This window comes from Eleutherodactylus coqui, chromosome 10, assembly GCF_035609145.1.
Source record: "Eleutherodactylus coqui strain aEleCoq1 chromosome 10, aEleCoq1.hap1, whole genome shotgun sequence".
NCBI classification, from domain to species: domain Eukaryota; kingdom Metazoa; phylum Chordata; class Amphibia; order Anura; family Eleutherodactylidae; genus Eleutherodactylus; species Eleutherodactylus coqui.
The window spans coordinates 98,930,418-98,955,159 of record NC_089846.1 but is presented as its reverse complement, the minus strand read 5'-3'; the positions used below and the strand labels follow the sequence as shown (position 1 = coordinate 98,955,159).

The 24,742-nt window shown below is 45.4% G+C and overlaps 1 protein-coding gene across 1 annotated transcript in view; it reads right to left on the bottom strand.

Annotated features, from left to right (window-relative positions):
• Nucleotides 1-24,742, bottom strand: part of MSH5 (mutS homolog 5) — a 102,949-nt gene that overhangs the window by 51,264 nt on the left and 26,943 nt on the right. The window contains exons 3-5 of the mRNA XM_066582105.1: nt 6,777-6,857; nt 6,447-6,518; nt 1,925-2,046 (exon numbers count right to left, since the gene is read on the bottom strand). Coding sequence (XP_066438202.1) covers nt 1,925-2,046; nt 6,447-6,518; nt 6,777-6,857 — 275 coding nt within the window. The remainder of the gene's footprint in view (nt 1-1,924; nt 2,047-6,446; nt 6,519-6,776; nt 6,858-24,742) is intronic.

Genomic DNA, 24,742 nt, shown 5'->3' with positions numbered 1-24,742 from the left:
GCGCCGCTGCCGGCCCCATTGAAAGCAGTGGTTTTGTGGCAACCCCAGCAGCATGATTTTCGCGTAAGGGCTTGAAATATAAGCCTGTGACAGCTATGGCAAAGGATTCATTCATCCCCGTGGGGATAAAGGAAACTCCTGCCACAGCTGTCACAGCTGTGGCAGAAATCCATGATATGCTCCATGTTTTCAATGGGACTAGCACTGCTGCCGCTCGCCCCATTGAAAACACTGGCAATATCACAGCGTTTTTTTTGCGATGCGCTGCGAGTGAAAACACTCGCATCACAAGACATAAAAACGCCAGTGGGTGTAAGCCCTAATAGTGAATAAATCAGAGGTACAGCTGTTTGAAGTAGAACAAGCTCAGTTCATGCTAATCTATAATGTCCTTTTCCTGAAGAACGAACTGAGCTCGTCCAAATTTGAAGCAGCGTTAATAACTGCAGGTCATCCAGCTATCTACAGCATTAGGCCTCCCTCACACAGGCGTTTTGTACATCGTTTAGCACTGCATTTTCAGCACAACGCTAAACGTTGTACAACGCTACCATTCTTTTTAATGGGGCTGCTCACACAAGGCTGAAAACAGAGTCTTCAGCGCTGCGCTTCGACAGCGTTGAATGTTCTATTTTTGACCGCTTTCGCCGCGTGTTGCCCATTGAAATGATCGGGCAGCGGTTTCAGGGTTGCCGAAAACGCAGCACAACTTGGTGCCGCCCTTTTGGCAGGGCTAACTAAACGTCCTAGCTACACTGGCTGAGTCAAAAAAATCAATACTCACTTTGCAGGTGATGTCGCTGTCCCCAGCGGCGCTTTTGGGACTTGTCAGCCTTCAGAGGAAGATTCTAAATCCCGGCCTCCAGCAAGAGATTTTTCTGAGTCCGCTGAGTGACAGCCAGCTGAGCCAATCAGAGCCAGTGCTGGAGGCGTCCAATCACAGCCATTCATTCATTGTGAAGCCAATCACAGCAATTTGCCAGCTTCACAAGGTCCTGACATCTACGCTGGGGACAGCAGCTTCACCTGCTAGGCGAGTATTGTTTGTTTTTTTTTATCAGCACCCTTGGCTGCATTTTCAGTTGTGCTGAAAACGCAGCCAAAACGCTGACATAACGCATGTCAGCGCTGCTGAAACCATGCAGAATCTGCAGTAAACGCTGAGTTTCCGCAAACGCCTGTGTGAGGGAGGCTTTAGGACTTATTCAAACCAGCGTATATCGACTGCTATTTTTACAGCCGGCCGATATATGCTACCATGTGATGCATTGGCATCCGCTGCATCAGATCACACAGGTGTATTTCCTTGAGTAAAAGTGCCCGCCTGGCCAATATAGTGCCGCGCACATTTGCACTGGGCAAGAAGGAAAGTCCTGGAACGTCTGCCGCCACATAGACTCCTATGGGAGCCAATAACAGCGACCGGAGAAGGCAGGTGGGAGAGAGTTTAGCAGCGTGACTGCTAAACTCCCTCCTCCTTCTCTCCTCCTCTCTGGCTGTTTGCAATGGGAGGGGGCGGGATGGAGCAATGCTAATTTCTGCCCTGTCCCCTCCTATTACTGGCTGTGCCCCTCCCATTGCAAACAGCCGAAGGGGAGGAGAGAGGCAGAGAGCCGGCGAGGGAAGGGGAAGACAGCGTAGCAGAGGTAAACTGTCTCCCCCCGCCCAATGGCATTGCAGGCTCGGCGTATATGCGCCAGACCTGTGCCGTCTGAATTGGCGTCCACACGCTTTTATGTCACTGGTGGGTACGCGTAAATACGCTTAAGGCCATGTGAAAGAGCTCTTAATCTCATTTCTAATTCTCCTGAACTCTGAGTGGCCGGATACATTTGTATTCTTTTATGCACAATAAGAGATAAATGAAATCTGTAAAGGAGGGAACATCACAAATTAGAGAATGAATTGCGATTTGCGTTCTCACCATCACTGGACAATCAAAGGGTATGATGGAGGAGAGATGCAGAATCCTCTCCTGCTCTGTGAGGTTAGATGGCAGCAAGTTGAAACTTCCAGAGAGTATCCGCTGCTTAGAGACATGAAGTCCTAAGGAAAATGAAAGATATCGGGGTCAGTAATTCCAGCCCTTATTTCTTCAAACTGATCATATAATGATGGAGAAGAGGTGCAACTCTGGGCTGAGGTTTTTGTGTCAGTACACTGACTGTAAACAATGACAGAAGCATAGAAATGTCACTGTGTGCCATCACATGGCACCTTCAAGAGGCACTGCGGCAAGGGAAGAACACCTCAGTAATAACTCGTAATGGGATATTGCACATTTGTTTTTCTCATAGACCCAATATGAATAATGAATCAAAAAACACTCTGTATGCCTCTGTAGGAAATCGGAGACGTATGAACATACAGTATGGACCCACAACAGTCTACAAGCTCCATATTATAAGCATATACAAAAGCATGCAGAATTTCCAAGTAAAGGGGCTAAACATGGTCACCATTATATACTAATGCTCCCCAACATATAGAGCTACTCCAACACAAAGACAACACAATAATCCAAAAATCAATTTATGAAAGACAAACATGTAACACATGACACAAGCAGACCCTTAGGCCTCATGTGCACTTATACGCAAGGATTCCACTGCTGAACCCCGCAGTGGAATTGGTGTGTGACAGCGGCCATGGAGAGCTAATGCATTTCTATGGGCTTTTGGAGCTGCAGATCACCCGTGAGGTTATAATTAAAACCCGCCCGTGGACATTGGGCTTACACTGATGATAAAAAAAGAAAAATGCTAGGGGGGTTTTGAATGCAGTGATAAAATAAATAATAAAAAAAAGGCATGAAGAAAAACCAAACCTATTCCGTTTGGTATTGACAGAATCGTTCTGGCCTGCAGAATTAATTTAACATACTATTTATACTGCACAGTGAACACTGTTAAAAATAGAAAACATGCCAAATTGCAGATTTTGTTAATCTTGCCTATAAAAAAGTGGAATTAAAAGCAATCAAAATGTTACGTGTTCCCAACAATTTGATAAACTAAGACTAGAATTCATCCTGCAAAAAACAAGCCATGATAGAGCTCAGTCGATGCAAAAATAAAAATGCTATGGCTCTTGGAATGCCGCGCCACAAAAGGATGTGGGTACAAAAATAGCAAAACATAAAACTGTATAAACTTGGTGTCGCCGGAATCGTGCTCACCCAGAGAAAAATGTTATCACAATATTTATTTTTCACACTGAACGCCGTAAAAATGAGATTCAAAAAACAACTGGCAGAATTCCTTTTTATTTCTCCAACCCCCCTAAAAAAATGAATCGAAATAATACAATACATTATATGTACCCAAAAATGATGCCATTAAAAATAAAATGTGTCCCGCAAAAAACAAGTCCTTATATGGCTATGTCGACTGGAAAATTAGAAAGTTATGGCTTTTAAAATGAGACAATGAAAAAAACAGAAAAATTAGTTGGTCATTAATGTGCAAACAGGATTTGTCACGGAAGGGTTAATAAAGTGATTGTTCAGCTTCATACCCCTTTTATATTCTTGTGTTAAAACTCCATATTACAGATATGTGTAACATATTCATAATCCACACATGAACTGCAGGTAGATACATGCAGTGGTATGGCCTCAGGGCACAGAACATGTGTTAGTACTGTGGTTGTGGCTCTCTTCATGTTAGTGAATGAAGGGATCCATTCGGCTTTCCAGTATTTTACCACGGCTGGCTGCAATATTCTTACTGTCAAAAATACTGGAACCTGGACAAAGTACATTAAAGGGGTTGTTCCAAATCTAAAGTTATACCATTTCAACAGGACAGGAGATAACTATGACTGGTAGGGGTGCAACTGCTGGGAACCGTATGGAGTATAAATATAGTTGCAGCGCACGTGCACAACATCCACTCCGTTCATGTGGGGACAGTTGGGAGCCCCGGTCTCGGTTGGGGTCCCAATGGTCAGACCCCCACTGATCATACAATTTTTCCCGATGCAGGGAGTATAGTTTTAGATCTTGGTACAATCTCTTTAGGGTGCATTCACGTGAGATGAATATTCCCACAATTCACACCTAAAGAAACTGAAAATTCCACAAGTGTACATGCCGGTTATGGAGCAGAAATCCGCTGGGGCAGATAAAGCAGTGTCTTTAGGTGCATAAAGCATTTAGGTGCATTTTTTTCTGCTCGTGTGAAAGCACCCTCAAGGCTTATTCACACAAGCATATATCGGCCGGCATTTTCACGGCCGGCCTATATATGCTACCATGTGATGCACGGGCTTGGAGTATATGCCGTCAGGTGGCGGAAGACAGCTTAGCTTAGCAAAGCTGTCTCCCCCTTCCGTGCCCCTCGTCAGCTCACCTCCTCTCTTCTCCCCTCCGTTCCAAGCAATTTGCTTTATTATAGGGCAGTGCAATGCGTTTCGTCGCTAGGAATGCGACTTGATAAATTTGCATGTCTAGCGAAGAAACGCATTGCACTGCTCTATAATAAAGCAAATTGCTTGGAACGGAGACGTTTTCCTTGGTTCATCTCGAAGGAGCGCGGGCGGATTTCTTCTATATTATACTATATCCATTGTGTGGGTCCAGCCTGGCAGTTGGACACAGAAGCCCAGCAGCTCTCCTGATATTCCATCGGGATTGTAGGAGCAAAAGGGAGAAAACCTATGTGATTTATATAAGCGTACTTGGACGTGGAGGTGTTAGTGGAGCTCCTGTATAGGGGCTTCACTTAACACCGGGTAAGTCCTGTTTACATTCTACCCATCTCGATCATATTGCTCGTGGTTGTCCATGGGAGCGCTGTCCTAACATGTTTGTGCTCTCCTTCCCTCCGGCTGTTTGCAGTAGGACGGGGCAGGGCTAAGCTCCACCCCCACCCCCTCCCACTGCAAACAGCCAGAGGGGAGGAGAGAAGGGGGAGGGAATTTAGCAGTCACGCTGCTAAACTCCCTCCCACCTCCCTTCTCCCGCCACTGTCATTGGTTCCCATAGGTGTTTATGGCAACGGCCGTAGTCCGGCTGGGAAGCTAGTACCAGGACTATCTTTCCTGCCTGGCTTAAGATTGCCCGGGAATACGCCTGTGTGATCTAATGCATTGGAATCCAATTCATCAGATAGTAGCGTATATCAGCCGGCCGTGAAAACGGCGGTCAACATACACTAGTGTAAATAAGCCCTTAAAGTCACTGACAGCATTATAACACAAGCCATGAGGTCCGTGTACACCAAGCCAGAAGGACAGAAGGTTTCAGTCCTGCAGTGTGGATGATTGCGCTAGTCTTAGGCCTTATTCACACAAGCGTTTTTGCACAGCTAATTTAGCGGTGATAAAAAATTGCGCCCATCTGAAGCATTGGTTTCCAATGTATTTATTCAGATGAGCAATTTTTAACCATGTAAAGACTTCCATGGTTAATAGGACATCAGCGACTAAAAACGGCAAATCATTTTATATGCAGCCGGAAAAGAAACGGTCTCGTCCAATCTTTCGGCCGATATAAACTGCCGGCTCCCATAGACTCCTATGAGAGCTGCAAAAAAAGGGAGAGGGAGGGAGTTTAGCAGCGTCCAATGCTGGAAAAGCATTGTAGCTAGCTCAAGTTAACCCTGAGAAGCCATGCCGAGGATTTATGCCGACCAAGAGTTTTCTGCACTGCGGCATATATACGCCGCTGACGCTCGTGTGAATGGACGAGAAAAAACTAATTTTGGCTGTGACTTGATCACGGCCTTTTCCCACTCACACAATTTTCGCCCGCGTAAAATGTCAGCATGAAAACACGTCACTCTTGTAAATAAGGCCTGAGGGTGCTTTTAGACGAAACAATAAGGCCGCCTGCAGATGGGCGGGTCGGATCCGTCGGCGAGGATTCTCGCCGCGGGACCCGACCTGAGCGCCTACAGGGACCAGTGCGTATTCACCCACGCGTCCAGCTGTTTTATGTGCCGGCTTGCCGGCGCATGCACAGACCGGAGCTGGCGGCGGGTGAGTGACGCAGCGGTTTGTTTGCCGAGATTTTGCGCGGCCGTCTGCCTAGGATTGCGTTTGTTAACGCAATCCTATGCAGGCTTCCAGCGGCGGAATTTCCGCTCGTGTGCAGGCGCCCTAAATCGTTCACCCGAATAAGCAATGTGACAGTTTAATCAGGCGTTCAATTTAAACATAGAGATTAATTATTTATTTTTTTCTACAGGATCGTTCAGTTCATTGTACTAGTAAATTAGAACGGCTGAACGATCGGCACTTAAACCGAACAATTAGCGAACGAGCCAACAATGAACGATAAGCAAACAAATTGCAATTTCATCGTTGGCAGTGTTTACAATGATCCATTATTTTTAAATTCCAACAATCCAGAGATTTTTTTTTAGAATTGTTCCGGGTAAAAGGACCTTATGTCCTGGAAGCTGATTGGCTCCAATAGCAGACAGAATGCCAAGACTGATTACCATAGTGTAGATGTGGAAGCAGACAAATCTCAGCCCTGAATCTTCCATCAGCTGCAGCATCTGGAGCCGGCTCTAGAACAAGATGACAAGATAGCAGTGTCTGCATGCGGGATGAGTAGACAGAGCCAATTCAAGGAGGGAGATGACGGACTCGAAAGTTGCCTGGTATCAGTGCCATGGTACTGGATTACTGCCACTCTCATGATTGAGGATGAGCTGAAATACCAGACACGGCCTATGGATAAGAGTGGCTCTGTTCTTTAAGAAATAAGAGAATTGACATGAAAAGATACGGGGAGAGAAACTTTAAAGAAATGGATGAGACATTACTCAGCGTTTGCAGGTAGTCAGTAAGATTCTGGTCTTGCTTTGTACTTGTCACGATGCATTTTGGCCGCAAATCAGTGATCACTGGAGAAAGAAAAAGAAGAAACAGAAGATAAGACTGTGAGATGGAAGACGTCCAAAACTAGAGGCATGACTGGAAATACTGGTGAAAGAGGATAGATAGAGATAATGCAGCAGTGGAATCTGTACTACCGTATACTCCGGCGTATAAGGCGACTGGGCCTATAAGACGACCCCCCCCCAACTGTCAACTTATACGCAGGGAATACAGTGCATTGCTTTTTGGATGCGGGGCTTAAAAAAACCCCACCTCCAGAAAGCTAATGCTGTGATTGGCTAACACACGCACCGTCAGCCGATCACAGCCATTCAATGACAGCATTGAATGGCTGATTGGCTAACACACACATGCCTTCAGCCAATCACAGCCATTCAATGACATCATTGAATGGCTGTGATTGGCTAACACACGCGCTATCAGCCAATCACAGCCATTCAATGATGTCATTGAATGGCTGTGATTGGCTGACGGCACGTGTGTTAGCCAATCACAGCATTAGCTTTCTGGAGGTGGGGATTTCAAGCCCCGCATCCAGAAAGCAATGCTCTGTCGGGGACGAGGAGGAAGCGACAGCCTGCAGCAGCGCCGCAGAACACCAGGGAGGTCAGTACTGCTTTTTTTTTTTTTTAACACTTTTTTTTTGTATTACCGGTGTATAAGACGACCCCCAACTGCAGAGCAGATTTTTCGGGGTTAAAAGGTCATTTTATATGCCGGAATATACAGTAATATGTTTTGGCTACAAGGGGTCAAAGAGCAGAAAAAATGTCCAGCAGTGAGGGGGTTTTCCCTGTGTTTTGGGCTGTTAACGAGTTAATTAGAAGCCAGGTGAGGGCTCAATACAGGCGGCTGAGACCTTCCCAAAATGGCTCCTGACCATTGAAAGAACCAGGCCAAGCAAAGGTCTGTGGAAGATGTGTGGCAGTGGCCATGGTGTCTGGTTGAGGGCTCCTGTTCACGGACGGATTTGCATTGCGGAGTAATGTAAAAACTTGATTTCCTGACCAAGATCGGAAATCAATTGCAATTTTCCGATTGCGGGAAAAAAAAATCGCAGCATGATGCGATTTTGTGCAGGCTACGCACTGACGGGTTCTATTAAAGTCAATGGAAGACGTTTTTGCAAATCTCGACCACTTTGCTGGCTAATCTTGGGATAAAAAGTTGTGGGTGGAATTTCCGTGCAGAGAGTCTGCACGTAAATTCTGCGGCAATTATGCCTCATGGGAACCCAGCCTTAGGGAGGAATGCAGAAGTTAGAGGCCAGGCAGCGCTTTGTCATGTGTTGTATATTTTGTGAAGGGTTTATGATACAAAGAAAAGCTGGTTGAGACCATTTTTAACGCTTAGCTCTCTTGGTAGAGTCAAAAAAGACCCCACTGCATCTAATTAAGGGTATACGCTTTGAACCAAACGCGTGCTGCCATCTAATCTCAGTTTGCTATGGGTTGTGGCTGGTGACGCACGCTTGTATGTCTTCGGCTGAACTACACAGCGTAAATACCTAGTTTGGGACGCAGTTGACTCAACTGAGTGCATGATATTCATTACATTTGGTAGTTTGCATGATTGCAATGTGCTCTATTGTTGTTTTAGATATGAAATATGCTGCGTGTCCTGAGGAGCAAATAAGGCACATATTAAAGAAGAAAAGTAAAGATAAACTGTCAGTGTAATAATTGCTTTCTCACGGTACAAGGTTGATTCTTATAAGTTTCAGTCATTGGTTTAGGCTTGCTCCCCATCAGCTATGAACGCAGGTTAGAATCATAGTTAGAAGGGATCTCCACAGTCATCGGGTCCAACCCCCTGCTCAATGCAGGATTCACTAAACCATCCCATCTGTTCAGTCTCTGTTTGAAGACTTCCATTGAAGCGAGTGCTGTGATTGGGTCAAGCACCAGCCAATCAGTGCCGGAGCTCGATGAACCAATCACAGCCATTCAGTGATGTCATTCACTAAATGGCTGTGAATGAACAAGCACCAGCTCTGAATGGCTGGTGCGCGATCCAATCACAGCGCTGACTTTGCTGGAGGCGGGGTATTCAAATCTTTAGGCCAGTTTTCTGGTGTAGAAAAATCGCAAAATTAGCCACAACATCTTGTATATCAAAATGTGCAACTTGTTGATATTCTATGCCGACTCCACTACTTAAAAAAAAAAATGGACAAGATTTGCTGTCACAGAACATGGCTGTGTGCAGCCCATCACATTTACTATTATTTATGATGTGGAAGCGGCGCACTGATGGTGCAGATTATTACTCTATCTTGGATACGAAAATGCAGCAGAATTTTCTCCTGCATTTCTGCTCCGTGTGAATGCACCCTTAATGCAGTAATATCCGCTGACCTGTCCAGGCTGTATACATGGCACATTCAGCGTATTATTAAGCAGTGTGGCTGGCTCCTCCACAAAGCAGCCGTCTCTTGATCAAGCCATCCACTCGGTATATACACACCAAAGGCAGCTTACCTTAGGGAGATGCCGGTCTCCGTGCTACAGATTGCTCCGACTAACCACATACATTCACAATAAAGAGGCAGTCGTTCATCAATATTTATTCAGAACGATCGTCGCTCAGCATTTATGCCAACATAAACTGAAGACAAACGATAAGCAAACGAATTATCATTAACCGTTCAGTCGCTAGCAGCATATACTCTAAACTAGAATCCTGTGATCCCGCAAGAATCTGAACAATTAGCATCCAGTGTAAAAGAACCCTTACCAGCTGCCAGGACCAAGAAGCAGGTGGACCATCAGTACAGAACACTGAGAAGAATTCAGTTTAGGAAGCTCTGCCTGGGTGAGATACATATCAGTCCGATTAGGAGAAGCTGCAGACTTTACCTCAATCTTCAGATTAATCTTCAACTCAATCTTCAGCATAAACATTATCTCAATCTCAATCAATACAGAGCTCAGACCAGGATTCATCTTACTAAACTCTGCCCAAGTAAGTTACATATCAGTCCGATTAGGAGTAGCTGCAGGCTTTACCTCAATCTCCATCTCAAGTGTCATCTCAAGCTTTATCTCAGGTTGAGAAAAATGTTGAGATTTCTGTTGAGATTAGGGAGAGTAAGGTTTACTCTCAACCTTTATCTGAACCTTAATCGTAATAGCAATCAGTACAGCGCTGAAAGCAGAATTCAATTTACTAAACTTTGCCCAGGACAGTTAGATATCAGTCAGATTAGTAGCTGCAGTCTTCATCAGGATTTATCTCAAGTGTTACCTCAAGTGTCACCTCAAGCATCATCTTAACCGAAATCTCAACATTTTTCTCAACCTTAAGCTCAACCTTTATCTCAACAGAATTCTCAACAGTTCTCTCAACAGAACTCTCCTTAATTTTAACAGAAATTGCAACAATAATCTTAACCTTAAAGGGGTTGTCCCGCGCCGAAACGTTTTGGTTTTTTTTTCAACCCCCCCCCCCCCCCCCCCCGTTCGGCGCGAAACAACCCCGATGCAGGGACCTAAAGAAAAATCCGCACAGCGCTTACCTGAATCCCCGCGCTCCGGTGACTTCTTACTTACCAGCTGAAGATGGCCGTGTGCTGTACCAAAAAAGCAGTTTTTAAAACGATAGACTTGCCAAGAAAACGAAAATCATATTTTTTTCCTTTTGCTTTGCTTGAATTCATTCAAAAACTGTGGGGTCAAAATGGTCAGTACACCCCTAGATAAATTCGGTAAGGGGTCTAGTTTTCAAAATGGGGTCACTTGTGGGGGTTCTCTTTGGTTTTGGCCGCTCAAGAGCTCTACAAAGGTGCTATGGGGCCTAAAACGCCTTGAAGCAAAATTTATGTTCTGAAAGACACCGACTACTCCTTTCATTTTGGGTCCCGTTGTGCATCCACACATAAGATTAGGGCCACAATGGGTATGTTTCTAAACACGGGAGAAACGGGGGTATCCATTTTGGGGTGTAAATCCTCATTTTCCTGGGCAATATAGGAAAAAAATATGTCTTTAAAATGAAATTTTATTTTTTCTCCTCTAAATTGAATTAATTCCTGAAAAAAACTGGTAGGGTCAAAATACTCATGACACCCCTCAGTGAATACATTAAAGGGGTTGTCCCGCGGCAGCAAGTGGGGGTATACACTTCTGTATGGCCATATTAATGCACTTTGTAATGTACATTGTGCATTAATTATGAGCCGTACAGAAGTTATCAGAAGTTATTCACTTACCTGTTCCGTTGCTAGCGTCCTCGTCTCCATGGTGCCGTCTAATTTTCAGCGTCTAATCGCCAGATTAGACGCGCTTGCGCAGTCCGGGTCTTCTTCTTTTCTGAATGGGGCCGCTCGTGCCGGAGAGCGGCTCCGTGTAGCTCCGCCCCGTCACGTGCCGATTCCAGCCAATCAGGAGGCTGGAATCGGCAATGGACCGCACAAAAGCACTGCGGTCCACCGAGGGAGAAGATCCCGGCGGCCATCTTCAGCAGGTAAGTAAGAAGTCACCGGAGCGCGGGGATTCAGGTAAGCACTGTGCGGTTTTTATTTTTAACCCCTGCATCAGGGTTGTCTCGCACCGAACGGGGGGGCTGTTGAAAAAAAAAAAACCGTTTCGGCGCGGGACAACCCCTTTAAGGGGTGTAGTTTTTTAAATGGGGTCATTTGGGGGGGTATCTATCATTCTGACACTCATGAGCCTTTGCAAACTTGGCTTGGTGCAGGAAAACAAAGTGTTCCTCAAAATGCTGAAAAGTAATGTTAAATTTGTACGTCCTATAAATGGTTAAAAAAAAACACAAAAGTTTTTCAAGTGTGCATTCAGAATAAAGTAATCAGGTGGAAATATATATCCTATCAAAAATTTGTACAGTATGTTTGGACATATTTGAGATATTACAGTTGAAAATTTGAAAAAATGACAATTTTTTCAAAATTTTTCCAATATTGGTACTTTTAATAAATATACACAAATTATATCGGTCTCTTTTTACAACCAAAATGAAGTACAACATGTGGCGAAAAAACAATGTCAGAATCACTTGGATATGTAGAGCCTTTACAGAGTTATGCTACGTTGAACAACGCATGTCAGATTTCCAAAATTTGGCTCCGTCACTAAGGCGCAAAAAGGCTTAGTCACTAAGGGGTTAAAGCAGGATTCAGTTTACTAATCTCTGCCCTGGTGAGTTAGATATCTCAAACTTCCTCCCAAGCGTCATCTCAACAGAAATCTCAACCTTGATCTCATTAGTTCTCTCAACAGTACTCTCCACCTAAGGGTGCATTCCCATGAACGTATATCCGCACGGTTTTCACGCCGAGCCGATATACGTTGTCCTCGTGTGCAGGGGGGGGGGAGGATGGAAGAGCCAGGAGCAGGAACTGAGCTCCCGCCCCCTCTCTGCCTCCTCTCCACCCCTCTGCACTATTTGCAATGGTGAGAGGCGCAATGGGAGCGGGGCTAAATTCCGAGAATTAGCCTTTCCCCCGTTCCGCCTCTCCCCATTGCAAATAGTGCAGAGGGGCGGAGAGGAGGCAGAGAGGGGGCGGGAGCTCAGTTCCTGCTCCTGGCTCTTCCATCCTCCCCCCCCCCCCCCCCTGCAGATGAGATCGACGTATATCGGCTCGGCGTGAAAACCGAGCCGATATACGTTCGTGGGAATGCAGCCTAAATGTCAGCCCTAATCTCAACAGAAATCTCAATATTTTTCTCAATCTTAATCTCAACATTTATCTTTACAGAAATCTCAACCTTAATCTTGACAGTTCCCTCAACAGTACTCTCCACCTTCATCTTAATCTGAACCTTAATCTCAACCTTTATCTGAACCTTAATCTCAATATCAATCAGTACAGAGCTCAAAGCAGGATTCAGTGTACTAATCTCTGTCTGATTAGTCTTCATCTCAAGCTTTATCTCAAGTGTCATCTCAAGCGTCATCTTAACCTTACTCTCAACCTTAATCGGAAGCTTACTCTCAATCTAAATATTAATATTAATCTCAACCGTCACCTCAACACAAATCTTAACATTTTTCTCAACCTTAATCTCAACAGAAATCTCAATATTAATCTCAACAAGTTTCTCAACAGTACTCTCCACCTTCATCTTAATCTCAACCTTAATGTAAACCTTTATCTGAACCTTAATCTCAGTAGCAATCAACACAGTGCTCAAAGCAGGATTCAGTTTACTAAATTTTGCCCAGGTTAGATAGATATTAATCCAATTAGTAGCTGAAGTTTTAATATGAAGCTTTATCTCAAGCATCATCTCAACCTTACTCTCAACCTTAATCGGAACCTAAATCTCAACATTTTCCTCAACCTTAATCTCAAACTTTATCTCAACAGAAATCTCAACAGTACTCCCCACCTTCATCTCAACCTATATCTGAAACGTAACCTCAATAGTAATCAGTCCAGTGCTCAACGCAGGATTGACTGTACTAAACTCTGCCCAGGTGAGTTAGATATCGGTCTGATTAGTTGCTGAAGTCTTTCTTTCAAGCTTCATCTCAAGCATCATTTTTTTTTTTAAATCCGTTTTGTTTATTAAAAGATTTGCAGAGTACAGAATCAAAAAAACAGCTTTGTTAGGTACATGTCAATAGATGCTTGGTTATTAATCTGTTTATGATTAAATGCAGTAGTTGCTACCGTACCCGTAGAATAGGTTGTTTGAGCATTAATTACTGTAAGCTTTCAACTTTTTAACTTTTTTACAAAAACAAAAAACAGATGAAACCGTTCTGTTCTATCTAGTACTGAGAAAGAGAGAGAGATATTACAAGTCTTGGAGCGCTTATTGGTATGGGAGGGAGGGAGAGGGAAGTGAAGGGGGAATGGAATTGGGGCTCAGGTTTTATTCCGTAGACAAGGTGGAGTGGGAGTCCAACCAGACACCCCACACCTTTTGAAATTTGCTCGGGCAGCCTCTGTTCTGAAAAATAATTTTTTCATAGGAGACTACGGTATTTACTATTTGAATCCAGTGTAGAGTTGAGGGGGGTTCTGTAGCCATCCATTTCATGGCTATCACCTTACGTGCTAAAAATAGTACCTTCTCGAGAAATGTACGAGTGTAGTATGGCCACTCCTCCTCCTCCATCAAGCCAAACAACACCATCTTGGGGTCCAGGTTAACAGTGAATGGGGGAGGTAGTAGTGAATTTATGAGGTCAATAGTTTTGGTCCAGTATTCCTTGACAGGGGGGCATTCCCACATCAGGTGCCAAAAGTTGGCCTCTGACTGGCAGCATCTATGGCAGGAGTTTGAGGATATGTTGCCCATTTTGTGAAGACGGCTGGGGGTGAGATATGCTTGATGTATTATGTATAGCTGAATCAGTTTGTTATTTATGGCAGGGGAGACCGATAGGTGGGATTTGGAGATATCTTGCCAGTCTTCAGGTGTGAGAGATGGGATGGTTTGTTTCCACCTGTCATATCCCGAAAGTGGGTTGTGATCTATTTTGGCCGACAGAAGATGTGTGTAGAGGACCGAGATTAGCCCTTTGGGTCCTTGTGATTTAAGGATGCCAATTGTAGGAAATCTGGATATTCGGGTTGAGGTGGGTGGAAATTGGGAATTCAGCGCATGTCTCAGCTGAAAAAATCTAAATAGTTGGGGATGTGGAGATTGTAGCCTGTCACATAGTTGAGTGAATGTAGGGAGTATCTCGTCCGTATATATATCGTCCAGTGTATTTATCTCCAGAGACATCCAATACTGTGGGTCTGGGACCAACTGTAGTGCAGCAAAACCAGGATTATTCCATAGGGGAAGATCAGGTATTACGTTTTGGTATTTTTGAAGGGTTTTAACTTCCCTCCACACCCCAAGGGCTAGTTTGTGTAACGGGATTACGTCGGAGGAGTTTGTGCACTCTGGAAATTCTAGGTAAGTTAGTAAATTATTTCCTTTTACTTGTTTCGCAAGCTGTTTGTCTGCTATGGGCAGCTCCTTGTCTAGGACCCAGGCTCGTATATTTCTCAGTTGCCCTGCTAGGTAATAAAGCCGGAGGTCTGGGAGGGCCATTCCGGCTTGCTCTTTAGGTCTTTGTAGTATTGATAAGCTTAGTTTAGAGCGGGAAGAGTTCCATATAAATGAAGTTATGAGGGAATTTAGGGACTGAAAAAAGCGCTTAGGCACGCTTACTGGCATGTGTTGTAATATATATAAGCATTTTGGTTGGATGACCATTTTAACAAGATTTATCCGCCCGGCCACGGAGAGCGGCAGCTTGGACCATCTCTTGAGCTTATGTTTTATATCCTCCAGTAGTGGGCTGACATTATCTGCTATTGCTTTGCCGTGGTCGCAGGACATAATCATCCCCAAGTATTTAAATGTTGAAACCGTTTTCAGTCCATATCTAGCTACACACGGATCATTTTTTGGGTGGAGGTTTGTGTATAGGATTGTGGATTTGGACCAATTAACGTGCAGTCCTGAAAATTGAGAGAATCTGTCTATGTGGATCATGGCTTGGGAGAAGGAGTTTAATGGATCCGATAGGAAGAGAATTGTGTCATCTGCGTATAATCCTAATTTACTCTCAAGGTCTGCCCATCTGATTCCGGTTACGTTGGGGGTGTTTCTCAGACGGATTGCCAGTGCTTCAATAGCGATAGCGAATAGGGCTGGAGATAGAGGGCATCCTTGTCGGGTGCCCCTTGCCAGTTGGAACTCCGCTGATGGGATGCCATTTACAATCACGTTTGCGTTCGGGGATTTATATATTGTTTTAACCCATTGCCGAAATTGAGGGCCAAATCCGAAGCGGATCAGACAGGTCTCCAAAAAGACCCACTCCAAGGAGTCGAAAGCTTTTGTCATGTCTAGCGAGACCAGGGCCCAGGGCATGTTGTATTGTTTTCCCAATTGAATGGCTGTTTGGACTCTACGAATATTTATTGTTGTGGATTTCCCTGGCATAAAACCTGTCTGGTCGGGATGTATTATGGATAAGATTACCTGATTTAGTCTGGTGGACAGGATTTTAGTTAAAATCTTATAGTCTGCGTTCAGCAGTGAAATGGGGCGATATGAGTCGTATTCTATAGGGTTTTTCCCTGGTTTCAATATTACTACTATGGAGGCTTTATAAAATGAGGGTGGGAGTACTTTATCTATTTGGGCCTGGCGCAGTGTCTCTAGTAGTTGCGGGGCCAGTTGTTCGCTATATTCACGATATGCCTCTATTGGGAGGCCGTCCGGGCCAGGAGATTTGTTAAGAGCCATGTCTTGGATTGTTTGCTGAATCTCTTCCAAAGTGATTGGAGCTTCCAGGAGCTCGACCTGTTCTGCAGAAAGAGTTGGTAAGGTCAAGTCATTTAGATAGTTTAGAGTATCTGCCATAGTTTTTTGGGAGGAGGAACTGTACAATTTGGTGTAGAATTCCTTGAAGCAGTTTGTAATATCTGGAGCGTCGGTCAGCTCCGCTTCGCATTGGTTTTTAATCTTAAGGACTGTGTTGGCTTGGTTTTCCCGTCTAATCAAATTGGCGAGTAGGTGGCTGGATTGATTTCCCAATTCAAAATAATATTGCTTAGTGAAAAATAATTTGCGTTTGGCCTTAGCATGGATTTGGTGTTTATAGAGTCGGGAGAGGCCAAGCCAGGCTGTTTTGTTAGCATCTGTGGGATTAGATATGTATAATTTTTCGGCCTCCATGGTTTGGGTTTCTAGTTCTTTGTCGGCCTGGGCTGTTGACTTTTTAATATGTGTAATGGCGGATTTGAGGAATCCTCTAATGTAGGCCTTGAGGGTGTCCCACTTTAGGGCGGGGTGGGTGTTGTTGTTATGGGCGTCTAGGAATAGGGATATATGAAAGGGAGTTTGGTCATCTGTCCCCATAAGCTTGAGCCAGAATGGGTGCAGTTTCCACACAGGTATTATCTCGCGTCGAGGGAACTTTAAGGTTAAAAGTATGGGGCTGTGGTCTGATATGCCTCGCGGACAGTGCGTTATATTGGAGAGGAAGATCGCCAGTTCCGTGGAGCTGAATATATAATCTATTCTCGCCAAGGCATTATGACCTGGGGAGTAACAGGTGAATTCTAAAGTTTCGGGGTGATGTAATCGCCAGAGATCAACCCAGCCGACACCTTCGATCAATTGCCTCAAGGGGGAGTTTGAAGTGGAGGTAATGTTAGGGGATGTATGGAATCTGTCCTTAGTTGGATCCATTACTAAGTTAAAATCCCCCAGGCAAATTACCGCCGCCGAAGGGTATTGGTGCGCAAATGCTATGGCCGTTTGTAGAAGATAGAGATTGTTGTGAGGTGGGTTATAGATAGAAAGAATGACATAGGGTTTGGAATCAATTTCCCCGTGTATGAATACAAATCTTCCTTCGGGGTCTCTGCGGGTATTAATGGGGTTCCATCTTAAAGACCTGTGGACAAGCAAAGAGACGCCTCTAGAGGAGGAGGTGTGGAAGGAGTGGGCCATCCACTGGACCCATGGTTTACTCAGGGTATCGACCTTGTCTTTAATTAGGTGGGTCTCCTGCAAACTTGTGCGGATGTGTGGATTAATTTGTTTAATATATGAGAAGACTGCCCTTCGCTTGAGAGCGGTGCCCAAGCCCCGCACATTCCAACTAAGGCATGTTAAAGACATTAGTATTTACGTAGGCATGGAATTTACCCTTTTTATCTATATCTATCGAGTAAAGGAGAGGGGAAAGTATTGACGGGTATTGGAAAATGGGTTGTGTCAGCGCAGACTTGTTAAGAATATTGATAAGGAACAGATTAAAACACCTTAAACAGTTAACCTTTGACATCTTGCTTAACTTTTCGCGTAGGTGTCAATCAAAAACAGAGTAGAAAGAGAGAGATGGAAAAAGAAACAAAATACAAAACAATTTAGCTACAATCTATCTAGAAGTAGCAGATGTTGTTAGGAGGGGATATCCCGGTGGCCTATAGAGGGCTCAGTCCGACCGCTAGGTCTTGACTGTATTTTGGGTGCCGCAGCTGTTCAATTTGCCATCTATAAGTCAGAGGGGTATTGGCAATGCAAATTATGACTGGGTTTAGAGTCCCGTCGTAGCTGTGACAGGATCAAACGTCTCTCGGTGACTCTGGATGCATAACAAGCCACTCGAGGGCCTCAGCGGGGGACTGCAGAAAGATCGCCTTTCCCTGTGCCACGATGCGCAAACGGGCCGGGTATGCCATTGAGTAGAGGATATTTCTTTCCTTAAACTTCCTCTTGACTTCCATGAAGGTGGCTCTTTGTTTTTGTAATTCGGCAGAAAAATCAGGGAATATGGAAATTGTTGTGTTGTTATATTTGAGTGGGCCCTTTAGTCTGGCTTGACGTAATGCAGCATCTCGGTCTCTGCAGTTCAAGATCCTTGCTAGAAATGGGCGCGGGGGGGCTCCTGGTTGTGGCGGTTTCGCCAGGACCCGGTGAGCCCTTTCCACTGTGAAGTGAGAGGAGAAGGTATCGTTGCCCAATAGAGATTTCAGCCAGGTCTCGGCAAATATTTCTGGGCGGGAGCCTTCCGAATTTTCCGGCAGGCCTATTATGCGCAGATTATTACGGCGTGACCGATTTTCCAGATCATCTGTTTTGGATTGACAAATTTCTGTTGTTCTTATGGCTTTCTTTACCGCCGCAGAAAGTGGGCGCAGGGAGTCTTCTGCGTTGGAGATGCGATTTTCTATCTCCTGCATTCTACCTCGCATGTTCTGTAGGTCTTGTCTTAGCAGGGAGACGTCCGTCTTTATCTCTTCTATTTTGTTGGTGAGAGAGGATTTACAGGTGTTAATTGCTTCTAGAAGCTGTCGCATAGTTGGTTCTGGGGGTTGCCCCATGTCGTCTTCTAGTTCTCTCGTCTGGGTAGGTCGCGGCGTTCGCGGGGTATGATCAGTTTTCGGTGCGGGCGAATTCTTTTAGTTTCTCTGCTGCAGAGTTGCTTTTGGCACATGTACTCATGATAGATGGCGTTAGATCAGTATGGTACTTAATAGAGAGAAGGGTTTTTTTCCTCCGTCTTTTCCTCCTGCAGCAACTTAGTGTAAGCAGCCTCAGGCTCTGTTATTTGCGGAAGATGTTGGATGGTAGTTCTAGAGATTTGATGTCACTCTCACAGGATTTAGATGCTGTAGACTGTAAAGTCTTTGTAGTTATGTAGTTAAGATATTTGTTAGAGGGTAAGGGTCCAACAGATTGGGTCACAATTATACGGGAATTATCCGGATCTTAAGCTGGTCGCGGTGGCAAGGGTGGGAAGTGACAGTAACCTCGCGTTGCGATGGTGCCTGCTAATGGCTATAAATTTCTGTCTTTGGAGCTTCAGCGTCGTACTTTGGAGTGTGCGAAGAATTTAACGTTTCCTGTGGGGTTTAGAGCCTGTCCGGCAGATAGATCACTGCCCGCCTGGGAGTTATGTCTCGGGGCAGTCTCACGTTCTCTCCCCCGGGCGCCACTATCCAGTGGTGTGGGCAGCGAGGGGTGTTTTTCAGGGGTGGTAAGGAGGGTTTTACTATGGGCTGTTTACCCAGGTTTACAGTTCCATGAGCTGGCTTCGTGGGGCAAATGTGTTTGAAAGGAGGCGGGGCGGGAGCGGGGCTAAGGTCCGAGAATTAGCCCCGCCCCCTTCCCGCCTCTCCCCATTGCAAATAGTGCAGAGGGGCAGAGAGGAGGCAGAGAGGGGGCGGGAGCTCAGTTCCTGCTCCTGGCTGTTCCATCCCTCCCCCCCCCCCTGCAGATGAGGCCGACGTATATCGGCTGGGCGTGAAAACCGAGCCGATATACGTTAGTGTGAATGCAGCCTTAATCGGAACCTTACTCTCAACCTAAATCTCAACCTTAATCTCAACAGAAATTTCACAGTTAAGGCCCATTTACACAGAGAAATAATCGTGTATCCAAGCTAGGGGGGTACAACAGGTTACTATAGCTTCCATACCTGTTCATATCACATCTTGTATCCAAGCTAGAAGAGATACAACAGGGTTCTACAGCCTTCATGCCCACCCGTATCACATCTTGTATCCAAGCTACAGGCGGTTCAACGGGGTACTAGACCTTCCATGCCGGCCCGTATCACATCTTGTATCCAAGCTAGAAGTGGTACAATGGGGTTCTACAGCCTCCATGCCCCCCGTATCACATCTTGTATCTATGCTAGAAGCAGTACAACAGGGTACTAGAGCCTCCATGGCCCCGTATCACATCCTGTATCCAAGCCAGAGGCGGTACAACAAGGTACTAAAGCTTCTGTGCCTGTTCGTATCACATCTTGTATTCAAGTTAGAAGCGGTACCAACAGGGTTCTACAGCCTTCATGCCCACCCGTATCACATATTGTATCTAATATAGAGGCGGTACAACAGGATACTAGAACCTCCATGCCAGCTGTATCACTTCTTGTATCCAAGCTAAATGCGGTACAACAGGGTACTAGAGCCTCCATGCCTGCTCGTATCACATCTTGTATCCAAGCTAGAAGCAGTACAACAGGATACTAGAGCCTCCATGCCAGCTGTATCACTTCTTGTATCCAAGCTAGAGGTTATACAACAGTCTACTAGGGCCTCTATGCCAACTAGTATCACATCTTGTATCCAAGCTAGAAGCAGTACAACAGGGTACTAGAGCCTACATGTCCACCCGTATCATATCCTGTATCCAAGCTAGAGGTGGTACAACAGGGTAGTAGAGCTTCCATGCTGTATCATATCTTGTATCCAAGCTAGAAGCTTAGCAACCAATCACAGCAGAGCTCGTTTTTTATACTGCTAAGGTAAAATGTGTCCCCTTTTAACCCTTCACTACCTGTGTGAGACGCTCCAGCTGTGAGGTGACTGAAAGCAGCGGCTTTCCCCCCACTCCAAGATGACTCCGAGGAAGATAATGGGGGTTATCTTCTGTTGGCATCCCTTCTTCCTCTCCTCCCGCAACAGCTACACACTGCTGGCTGGACACGTGATTGCTGACCAGTCAGCAATGCACTCAGCGTGCAATCTGCATATGGTGGGGGCTGCTGGGTTAGGTCGCAATCGTGACCCCTAGCTTTACGCCAATGGTGTATGGAAAATGAAGGGAACATTAGATGATAATTGGGTGAGTAGGCAGGCAGTGCTGGCATTGTGCTTCATTGCCCTAATTAAGTAATCTTTAATAAATAAGGAAACATGAATGTATTAACCCCTTAGTGACGAAGCCTGTTTGCGCCTTACTAATGGAGCCAAATTTTGGAAATCTGACATGTGTCACTTAAAGGGGTTGTCCCGCGGCAGCAAGTGGGTCTATACACTTCTGTATGGCCATAATAATGCACTTTGTAATGTACATTGTGCATTAATTATGAGCCATACAGAAGTTATAAAAAGTTTTATACTTACCTGCTCCGTTGCTGGCGTCCTCGTCTCCATGGAGCCGACTAATTTTCGCCCTCCGATGGCCAAATTAGCCGCGCTTGCGCAGTCCGGGTCTTCTGCAGTCTTCTATGGGGCCGCTCGTGTAGAATGCCGGCTCCGTGTAGCTCCGCCCCGTCACGTGCCGATTCCAGCCAATCAGGAGGCTGGAATCGGCAATGGACCGCACAGAAGCCCTGCGGTCCACGGAGACAGAGGATCCCGGCGGCCATCTTCAGCAGGTAAGTATGAAGACGCCGGACCGCCGGGATTCAGGTAAGCGCTGTGCGGGTTGTTTTTTTAACCCCTGCATCGGGGTTGTCTCGCGCCGAACGGGGGGGGGGGGGAGTTAAAAAAAAAAAAAAACCCGTTTCGGCGCGGGACAACCCCTTTAACATATCATAACTCCGTAAAGGCTTTGCACATCCAAGTAATTCAGACATTGTTTTTTCGCCACATGTTGTACTTCATTTAGGTGGTAAAAATAGACCCATAGAATTTGTGTGTATTTATTAAAAACGCCAAAAATGGGAAACTTTTTTAAAAAATGTCATTTTTTCACATTTTGAACTGTAATATCTTAAATATGTGCAAACATACAGTATAAATTTTTGGTCAGATATATATTTCCATCTGTTTACTTTATTCTGGATGCACATTGGAAAACCATTTAGGAGGCAAACAAATTTAACATTAATTATCAACATTTTGAGGAACACTTTATTTTCCGGCACCAAGCCAAGATTGCAAAGGCTCATAGGTGTCAGAATTGTAGATACCCCCACAAATGACTCCATTTTAAAAACTACACCTCTTAGTGTATTCACTGAGGGGGTCAGGAGTATTTTGACCCCACCGTTTCTTTTCAGGAATTAATGCAATTTAGAGTAGAAAAAATAAAATTTCATATTTTTGCAAATACGTAATTTTTAACACAGGATTTTTTCCTATAGTGCACATGAAAATGAGGATTTACACCTCAAAATGGATACCACCATTGGTCCCGTGTTCAGAAACATACCCATTGTGGCCCTAATCTTCTGTCCGTATGTACAACGGGGCCAAAACCGAAAGGAGTAGCCGGTGGCTTTCAGATCAGACATTTTGCTTGAAGGCGTTTTAGGCCCCATTGCTTACTTGTAGAGCCCTCGAGCGGCCAAAACGCGGAGGACCCCCACAAATGACCTCATTTTAGAAACTAGACTTCTTAGCGCATTAATATAGGGGTGTACTGCATATTTTGACCCAACAGTTTTTGAATGAATCAAAGCAAAACAGAAGAAAAAAATTACGATATTTGTTTTTTTTAGCAATTATGTGATTTTAAAAACAGTTTTTTTGGACAGCAGACATATGAATGAAGGCTTTCACCCAAAAATGGATACCCCCGTATGTCCCGTGTTCAGAAACATACCCATTGTGGCCCTAATCTTCTGTCCGTATGCACAATGGGGCCCAAACTGAACGGAGCATCAAACTTTAACTGTCTTTTGACTTTTACGTGATCGCCATTATCCATTGGATAATGGCGATCACGTGACCGAAAACCGCTCAACGCAGCCCCCCATGACATCTCTAAGCTCTTGGCTACAGGAGCAAGGAGATTTTAAATTTCCTCTTGCCCTCCCCAGCTTCTGCGCTTGCGTCCGCCATTTTGGCGATGGGCGCATGCGCCAAAACTGGGGGAAGGTCCGCGGATAAGGATCCTTGGCATACCATGGCACCCCATGAAATCTCCAGGCTCTTGGCTACATTTAGTAGCCATGTGCGAGGAGATTTTAAATTACCGCGCCAATCTGCGGATTTTGCGCCTGCATCCGCCATTTTGGCGACGGACGCGTGCGCAGAAGGCGGGCAAGGTCCACGGATAAATTTGGAGGCTTAAGGTACCTAATTTCATCTCCCCTCATGGATATGATCCATGAGCGGAGATGAAACAAACTTTTTATCTTTTTTTTTTTTTACACTTTTTACACTTTTTTTTTACTTTTACATGATCGCTGCTATCAGCTCCCTGCTCTCGGCTACTCATTCTAGCCGTAAGCAGGGAGTTTTTAAATTTCCCGGGCCTCCCGGCTCTCTGCAAATGCACGTGACGTAATGCGTCTGGCGCACACGCGCAGACGCCAGGACCGGGAAAAGAGTGAAGATGCTGGACGCTGCGGAGGGTCGGGGATGAGTACTCTCAGCTCCCCTTATGGATCCGATCCGTAAGGGGAGCTGAAATCTTAATTGTTTTTAACTTTTCTGTAACTTAAACGCAATCGCGTGACCAGGGGTGGGGTCCTGCGGTCCGGGATGACAGCTGCATGCTGTTGGCTACCTCCGTCCTGAGCCTGCAGGGCCTTTATTCCCAGAGGATGCAGATTTCTACGTCCTCTAGGAATAAAGCCCAGCAGGCAGGACGTAGAATCCCGATGGGGCCGTCACTAAGGGGTTAATGTACCTGATCGGACTTGAAAAAATCGATCAGTCAGGATGTTTGGTACCAATATGTGTACTATGCTGGATACTATATTGTCACTGTACAATACATGCTTTTATGTTACAGCATATATAAAATGTATAAATGAGCCTTGTGTGGTGCAGAGTGTAAGCTCTTGCCTATGACCTGAAGGTTGCAAGTTTGATCCCCGCATGATTCAGGTAGCTGGCTCAAGGTTGACTCAGCCTTCCATCCTTCTGAGGTTGGTAAAATGAGAGCCCAGCTTCATAATTAAATGAAAGTGCTGCTCAATAAGTTGGCGCTATACGAATACCAAGATTTGTTTTATATATGCATCCATTGACAAGGTACTGGTGCATCTTCTCTCCACCAAAAAATTTGGGCGGAGACCTGCATACTGATAGTACCGCCTACTGCAAGCTCCGGATTGGCTGACGTCCTGGTGGAGGGCAGACAGGATCCTGAGCTTGCCTGCGGTTAAATTTTAGTAGGCCAGTGCTCCTGCACCAGTCAATGCTGCCTCCGTGAAGAGCAGTTCGAGGCACTTGCAGCCCTGAAGCAACTGGCAGAGCAACTTCCAGGAGATTTGCGGCCAGGGCCACAGCAGGACACCCGTGACAGGAGCCTAGCTAATGCTGTGGTGACCTACATATGTCAGGTCACTGCACACCCTGCTTTACATTTCATTGGCGGACCAGAGCAGACAGGGCGTCAGCGGCGGAGCGGGAACCTAAGAACACTGTGGTAACCTACATATGTCAGGTAACAGCACACCCGCCTTCAAAATTCGTCTGAGGACAGGAGCAAAGATGACGGCTGGGAAAGTGTCAGTGGCGGAGTTGGAACCAGATAACGCCAAACGGGGGAATGCGTGACAGGAGGCAGGAAGGGGAGATTATGATACAGCCATGAAAAAAGCTACAGCGGGTCTCGAGCGCAAGTAACAGGCCCCCGGTAGATTACTCACAGTGGGGACAGAATCTGAGATACCGGTTTACCGGGGTTACACAATTACTGCAGACCTAGGAGTGCAGATGGAAGAGCGTCTAGGAGCGTATAACAACCAATCCTCAGTTGTGGGTGAGACC